The sequence below is a fragment of the Clinocottus analis genome, unplaced genomic scaffold (assembly GCF_023055335.1).
Source record: "Clinocottus analis isolate CAN_PGR_092001 unplaced genomic scaffold, fCliAna1.0.p SCAF_6, whole genome shotgun sequence".
NCBI lineage: Eukaryota > Metazoa > Chordata > Actinopteri > Perciformes > Cottidae > Clinocottus > Clinocottus analis.
Window position 1 is genome coordinate 7695820 of NW_027176218.1, and position 8052 is coordinate 7703871.

At 36.2% G+C, this 8052-nt stretch overlaps 1 protein-coding gene across 4 annotated transcripts; it reads left to right on the forward strand.

Annotated features, from left to right (window-relative positions):
• The first annotated feature begins 396 nt into the window (after nucleotides 1-396).
• On the forward strand, nucleotides 397-7217 carry LOC137804469 (uncharacterized). Of its 4 annotated transcripts, none has more exons than XM_068603726.1 (28): nucleotides 397-451; nucleotides 548-565; nucleotides 647-718; nucleotides 975-1067; nucleotides 1232-1351; nucleotides 1526-1627; nucleotides 1739-2092; nucleotides 2466-2540; nucleotides 2715-2801; nucleotides 2885-2974; nucleotides 3163-3249; nucleotides 3337-3411; nucleotides 3611-3691; nucleotides 3783-3875; nucleotides 3952-4026; nucleotides 4173-4253; nucleotides 4344-4436; nucleotides 4523-4597; nucleotides 4750-4830; nucleotides 4925-5014; nucleotides 5091-5165; nucleotides 5293-5373; nucleotides 5461-5553; nucleotides 5638-5706; nucleotides 5850-5924; nucleotides 6152-6277; nucleotides 6393-6543; nucleotides 6634-7217. In XM_068603726.1, exons 8-28 carry the CDS (start codon nucleotides 2531-2533, stop codon nucleotides 7103-7105), a joined length of 2160 nt encoding a protein of 719 aa, XP_068459827.1. In that variant the 5' UTR covers nucleotides 397-451; nucleotides 548-565; nucleotides 647-718; nucleotides 975-1067; nucleotides 1232-1351; nucleotides 1526-1627; nucleotides 1739-2092; nucleotides 2466-2530; the 3' UTR covers nucleotides 7106-7217. The 4 variants fall into 4 exon arrangements, with proteins under 4 accessions (XP_068459827.1, XP_068459828.1, XP_068459829.1 ...); XM_068603727.1 differs by having other exon boundaries at nucleotides 1571-1627; XM_068603728.1 differs by lacking the exons at nucleotides 397-451; nucleotides 548-565; nucleotides 647-718; nucleotides 975-1067; nucleotides 1232-1351 and having other exon boundaries at nucleotides 1362-1627.
• Nucleotides 7218-8052: the final 835 nt, after the last annotated feature.

Below are 8052 nucleotides of genomic sequence, written 5' to 3' on the forward strand. Positions count from 1 at the left end.
TGAGTGTCTCCAGGATAAAGGCTGTGGAGCATTAGAGCGCGAGTGCTCCTCCCTCAGCTGCACTCACGTCCGATGGGAAATGACATTTCTCCTGATGGCGCTACTGTTTCTTTCTGACATTATCATTACTCTTGTATTTTACCAAAATACAGTCTAGTTTTACAAAATGAGTACAAAAATGAGTACTAAATTATTAATTGATTGTTAGCTATTATTGTGTCAAAAATCAATTCATCGTATAATATTTTAAACTCTAATGATGGGATTATTTAGAAATTAAAATAATGAATAATGCATTTAGTAATCTCTCAAATCGTGAGAGCAAATGAGTCACATGAGAAAGCCTTCAGATGTTGTAACAACCAATACTGACTTTACCGTCTGTCTTCCTTATTTCAGGTCAAAGCCTTCATGGATCTGTGTAATACCTCCAGAGGACTTTGTTTAACAGGTGCACTTCTATTCCAGGGCTGTGGTTTTTATTGCTGCTGGTGCTTCCAATCTTTTTCATTTGTGTAAAATATCTATTTATCCCCCACCTCCCCAGGCCCAGCTGGACCACCAGGTAAAAAGAAGCATTTTAATGAACTTCATCAGTTAGCTAAACTAAGCTGAATGTGTTACTGCAGCTACTTGTGCCTGTTAGGCTTTCCTGGTAGAGCTGGTTCATCAGGACCTCAGGGTGTGGCCGGGCCAGAGGGGAGACGGGGAAGAAGAGGTGAGAGATCTCATAGGTGTGCACCACAACAGACAGATATAGACACGAGTTTCAAACAGTATTCCATTGTTCAGCCATCGTTACATAACATGACAACATGATTACACCTGAATTATGTTGGTTTCAGATCAGCTCGGTTGTATTTTGTACTTTGAGACTTCATGTACATGTTGTCAGTCCTACAATTAACAACAATAAATTGTTTTTAATTTCCTTGTTTCAAACTCATTGGTTAAAACTAAATACCGGTCAATAGGACTTCCTGGTGACAGAGGAGAACCAGGACCTAAAGGAGACCCTGGACCTCCCCGACTGAAAGGAGGGACCTACAACGAGATTATCATTGAGGGTGAGTGATGAGAACATATTTTAACCTGATTTACATAACGTGATCAGTAGAGAGAAAGTCAGTCACACTTTGTTGTTGGTGTAAAGTGCCGATCATTGATCAGCAGCATTGTTTATTCAGTTTTATATGTCTGACATACAACCACTGCGTGTTAATATTTAAAGGTCCACCAGGTCCAGCAGGTCCACCTGGTCCACCAGGTCCTCCATGTCCTGCTTGGTATTGTAATGAAGTGAGAAACAAGACCACCGGAGAACACATTCGTCAAAACAACATCTTGATGGGTGAGAACAAGCGTGCAGGATTGAGGGGGCTTATTGTCAGAAGTTGAATCTAGTTGTTTTTTCATTAGTGTAATATCCTGAAAGTAAGGTTGTGTTTTTGATACATTGGAATGGGACTTCATATCCACAGAAAGTGTTGGCTATTTATGTTTTGATCCTTTATTATTTTTTTAGAAAAGTTGGCAAAAGGTGAACCATCTACTTCTTCAACATATTTAGATTCATCTCCTTCTGTGACCAAAGTAGAAAACCACAACTCAACAATGAACAAGAATGGTAGGAACGTTACATTCAGTGTACAACATTTATATATACTGTGACTTATTAACAATAATAATAATAATAGTAAATGAATGATTTCTTTATTTCCCTATAATCCCCATCCAGTAAATGAGAGCAGAGATGTTTTGAATGTTACTGCCTCTAAAAAAGCTTTCGACACAAGTATGGACTCTGGTAAGCAAAATCTAAAGCTGGTCCTAGAACTGCTTACCAATAAAAAACATACTTGTGTACATAAAGCAGGCCAATGCAGAGAATGGCCTCAATTAATGTGTTAACAGGTAGATGCTAAAGCTTATTCTTGAAATGTTTGGACATGCAGATTCTATCTTAACTCCACACGGTACTGATCGTATTAAATCTCCACAGTGTTACCAACACAACATCCAACTCATAAAGCACCAGATGTTTTTAACGTTACTGACTCTGAGAAACTGCCAGGGACAGATAAGGAATCTGGTAAGCAAAATCTAAAGCTTTCTTTCCCAATTCAGTTCTGATTTTGAGAATAACAAAACACAAAAAGTCTTTTGAACTGAGATTCTAAAGAGAAAATGAGCAGGTAGGATTTTGATTCAAAAATTGCTTTGCGGATGAAAAAGATACTAGTGGACATAAAACAGATCAATTGAGTATAAAACACAATGGTGGGGAGAGATCCAGTTTGTAATGAATCTTGGATAATGCTACCAGCTTGTGAAGACAGTGAGCCGAGGCATTTGTGTTTAATTTGTTTCCGAAGTAAAATCCAGTTAAACGCTTCAGCTTTTTTCAACATACTGGATATTTGCCTTAATATTTGGCATCAATGTGTTGATCATTCCTTTCACAGACACACGTACGCCAGACAGAAACAGAAACGCCTTCAATGGCAGCGGAAACATTAAAGAAACACCAATGAAAAGTGGTAAAAAACAAACAAAACCTGTTCTATTTTATAAACTGTTTTGCCATCAGTATTGACCAACGCACACATGTTCAGTTCAAACAAAGCATACATTTAAAATCTAGTTGACAACCATTTTAAATGTCAGGAAGATTGTTTTTTATGAATGGTGATCCAAATTCAGTTTGTTCTTAGTATCACCTGGCCCAGACTACAGACAGGACATGTGGATGGAAACCAGTGTGGAGAATGTCACAGAGGCATCAATTGACATATTAACAGGTAGGAGGTGCTGAATCATTCTTAAAATGTTTATATGCGCAGATTTTATCTTAATTTCATACTGTACTCATAAATCTTCACAGTGTTGCCAGCACCACATCCAACTCATAAAGCCTCAGATATTCTTAACGTTGCTGACTCCGAGAAACTCCGAGAGACGAATAAGGAACCTGGTAAGCAACCAGCAACATAATCTACACACAGACATATTTACACATATACAGGTACACACACACACACACACAGACACACACACACACACACACACACACACACATCAACACATGCAAAGAATCAAGTATCTGCAGGAAGTTGCGCCCTGTGACTGTGACGATGAAACGCAATAACTTTTCTTTTCCAGACTCAGTATCATTTCATAAAAACTACAACCATGACACCCAGAATAACACAGATAATGTTACAGGAGGACCAATACGATTATCAACAGGTACGAACAAAACACTGTTTTGAATTATGAGTAAACAAAGTGACCATAACTTTAAAATCAATATAAATGTTTAATTTAATTCAACAGTTTCTTTCTCTGTGGACCAAAACAGTGATTCCTTCAATAACAGTGTAACTATTATTGATGCTCCCATACAACGCGGTAAGAAACTGTCTGTTGGTCTCAACGTTTGGTATCAGTGTTGCACACAAACAGAATAAAAGTCCAAAGTGTAAAATAGTTCAAAAATACTCAAAATATGCGTGATATGCTGATTGTGAATTAGGAATTAAAGTTTTAATAATATTATATATTCGCACTATATATCTCTTCTAGCTAAATCTCATTTTTCTTTCTGCAGAATCATCAACTCCTCGTCCAACTGACCACAGCACAGATGTCACTGACTCTAAGAAACTTCTAGACACAAACAAGGAAGCTGGTGAACAAACAAACTGATCAAAAAGAGACTTAAAAACAAACTTTTACAACATGAGAAAAAAAGTTAAACCCCAAACTTTTGTATTTTCCAGAGTCAGTGTCATTTCATCACAGCAACGACCACCATGACACGTCGAACAAGACCAAGAGAGAAAATGTTACAGACCGACCGATAACATTATTAGGTAAAAACACTGTGTTTTGAATAATGAGTACTGTAACTTTAAAAAGTCATATTAAATGTTTCATTCCGTTAAACAGTTCCTCTCTCTGTGGACCAAAACAGTGATTCCTTCAATAACAATAGACACATTTTTGATGCACCCATGCAAAGTGGTAAGAATTTGTCCATTTCTGTCATTGTTTTGTATCAGTGTTGATCGATTCACACATGTTGTATTAACGTTTTTCATCTTCCCTTTAAAAGAAGAACATTTAAAATTTCTACCATCTCTAGTTGAATCTCATTTTTCTTTCTGCAGAATCAGCAACTCCTCGTCCAACTGACCACAGCAGAGATGTCACTGACACTGAGAAACTTCTAGACACAAACATGGAGGCTGGTAAACAAACAATTTCAGCAAAAAGAGACTGAAAGAGAAACTTTGACATATGAACAAAAGTAAAACCCTGAACTTGGTTTTATTTTCTAGAGTCAATATCATTTCATCAAGGCGACCACCACGACATGCTGCACTATACTAAGAGAGAAAACGTTACAAAAGGACCAATTAAGTTACTAACAGGTAGAAACACTGTGCTTTGAATTATCAGTAAAGTGGGTGAGCGTAACTTTAAAATGTCGTATTAAATGTTTCATTTTGATAAACAGTTCCTCTCGCTGTGGACCAAAACAGTGATTCTTTCAATAACAGTGGACATGTTATTGATGCGCCTATACAAAGTGGTAAGAAACTGTTTATTTGTGTCATTGGTTTCTATCAGTGTTGATCGATTCACACATGTAGTATTAATGTTTTTTTCAAAATCTTCCCTTGAAAAGAAGTATATTTCATATTTGTACTATCTCTTCTCGTTGAATCTAATTTCTTTCTGCAGAATCATCAACTCCTCGTCCAACTGACCACAGCAGAGATGTCACTGACTCTGAGAAACTTCTAGACACAAACATGGAGGCTGGTAAACAAAACATTTGAGCAGCAAGAGACTTAAATACAACATTTTGACAACATGAGAAAAAAAGTTAAACCCTAAAATTTGTTTGATTTTTCAGAGTCAGTATTATTTCATCAAGACGACAACCATGGCATGTTGCACGATACCAAGAGAGAAAATTTTACAGACCGACCAATAACACCATTAGGTAGAAACACTGTGTTTTAAATTATGAGTACCATAACTTTAAAATGTTGTATTAAAAGTTGAATTTCATTCAACAGTTCCTCTCTCTGTGGACCAAAACAGTGATTACTTCACTAACAGTGCAGTCATTATTGATGCACCCATGCAAAGTGGTAAGAAACTGTCTATTTGTGTCATTGTTCCGTATCAGTGTTGATCGATTCACACATGTAGTATTAGTTTCGATGGATACTTAATATTTCTACCATCTCGAGTTGTATCTTATTTTTCTTTCTATAGAATCATCAACTTCTCATCCAACTGACAACAGCAGAGATGTCAATGACTCTGAGAAACTTCTAGACACAAACATGAAAGCTGGTAAACAAACAATTTAAGCAGCAAGAGACTTAAAGAGAAACTTTGATGGCATGAGAACAAGTTAAACCCGATACTTTTATTTTCTAGAGTCAATATCATTTCATCTAGACGACGACCATGACATGTTGAACCATACTGAGAGAGAAAACGTCACAGACCGACTGATAACATTGTTAACAGGTAGAAACAAGGTGTTTTTAATTATGACTAAAGTGAGTGACCATAACTGTAAAACGTTATATAACGTTATTTTTCATTCCACAGCTCCACTTTCCGCGGACCAAAATGGTGATGCGTTCAACAGTGCTACAGAGGGACCAATTCAATTAACATGTATGAAATGCTCTTTTTCAAATAATATGATGTAAAAGTAAAATATTAGTGTTGACATATTTGGTTATGTCTTTTGTCTGATTTTGATGATGCACTATAACACCATTAGTATCTATGTGTATTTCTTTCCTTTCATGTTTTAGCCTCACTTTCTGTAGATATGGAGAGGGAGGCCTTCAACATCAGTGAAAATATTATCAAAACACCCATGAAAAGTGGTAAGGAACTGTTTGTGTCCTATGTTTGGCTTTAATAACAACCAATCATCTTACTTTATAAGATTTCTCTATTTTTTTCAAAGCCCACCAATTATCTATCTATGTATCTATGTATCTATGTATCTATGTATCTATGTATCTATCTATCTATCTATCTATCTATCTATCTATCTATCTATCTATCTATCTAATAACTTACTCAAATACTGAACACATCTTTTATTTAGACTGCAAAATTAGAACTATTAAATGTCCGGAGAAAGCGACCAAAATGCAAAGCACTTTTGGAGCCTGGATGTCCGATGCATCCCAGCTGGATGGAGGGCGATACTGGCTGGCCGATCATTTTTCAGGTGTTTTATTTATTTATTTATGTTTCCAGTAACCACTAGTCTGAAAATCATTCATCAAAGATATTTATGAGATTTTTGTTGATTTACAGTAAACACTGAAACATTTCTTCCCCAGGTCGGGTTTTGGTGGAGCACAGAAACAGCTCGACATTTCATGATGCAAGCAACAAAATTATAGATGTCAGGAGGTACTTCCAAGGCTGTGGTCATGTTGTTTATAAGCGGTCATTTTACTTTCACAACGCGGGATCGAACAGACTTATAAAGTAAGTGATTGTATTCAAATTTTATAATCCTTGGTCTCTGCCTTAATTTACTCATACTGACTTTTTTTGAACTTGTGTAATGTTTTACAGATTTGACCTGAACACCGGTGAAACAAACACTCTGATTATGGCAAACAGCAGATATCACAACCTGAATTATCTCTTCGGAAACTCAAAGACATATTTCAAGTTCGCTGTGGATGAAAATGGACTGTGGGTTATTTTTGCAGCAGATACAGATGATGATGATACAATGGTTGCAAAGATTAACGCTGACGGATTCTCTGTGGAATCAGTCATTAACACTCGCTACCCTACAACTAAAGCAGGAAATGCTTTCATTGTATGTGGGGTGCTATATTTTACAGATGACAACGACAGAAAAGTTACATATGCCTTTGATTTAAAGAAAGGGAGTCCTGTGGATGCAAGTTTTGATTTAAGGTCACACAATGGCATCTTGGCTATGTTGTCATATTATCCCAACAGAAAGCTTCTGTATATGTGGGACAACAGCAGTATGAAAATATGCAAAGTTAAACTCAAACTGACCAAGAAATGATCACAAAACTTATAAAATGAGCAATAAAGTCATATGTAAAGTCTGAGTTGATCTATGAGAATTTCTTGAAACACTGACTTGATTTTGAGTAGGCTTCGGTCACACTGGATGTTGTTCACAATAAATATGTTACTCAAATTACTGAGTCCTGATGTTCATGTGTTGATTCCAAGATAGCTAAATTATGTATTTACACAGCTCCTAACTGGGGCAAAAAAAAAGATGCAACATTTTTTTTTTATTTAAAATTTCAATTTCAACTTTGAGTGAGAAAAGCTATTTTTAATGTCACTGTTGAACATGAAGGCCATTTAAACTTTCTCGACAATGTTTATTTATATATTTTATTTTTTGTCATTAAACGACAAAGACAAGACAAGATGATATAATTTGGTCAACGCCAAATCTTTATATGTATGTTATTATTATTATTTTTAAACTAAGTATTTCTACGTTTCTGCTATTTCTTATGATATCTCGGATTGTTTTTTTTATAGATATAGCCAAGTTTGGCTGCCGTAATGACAGGTATCTCCTACTCCGGGAGGCTGCAACAGTCTGCATTTTAAATGTATTTCTGAATCAGAATCAGATTCAACTTTAATGGCCATGTACATTTTCACATACATTGAATTTGACGGCGGTTTTACTTTGCTCTTCGTACTAATATACAATAAGCAAAAGCTAAATAAGAAGCGCAGATAGTGCAGGAGAAGGTGTCTGATTAATTGTTTAATTGTTCATCATCATCATTTCAAACCACTATGATTCCACCACCAACTCCGGTAATACATATGACAGTATTGTTGCCTAAACGTTTAGTGAATCGTCGCTTGTTCAGGATAGCATTACACATTTACGAGGATCAACCAAACGCTACATAACCCGGACATTACGAGGATCACGTGAACGCACCAGCAGTTACTGTTAACGCCTCCTGTGTGGAT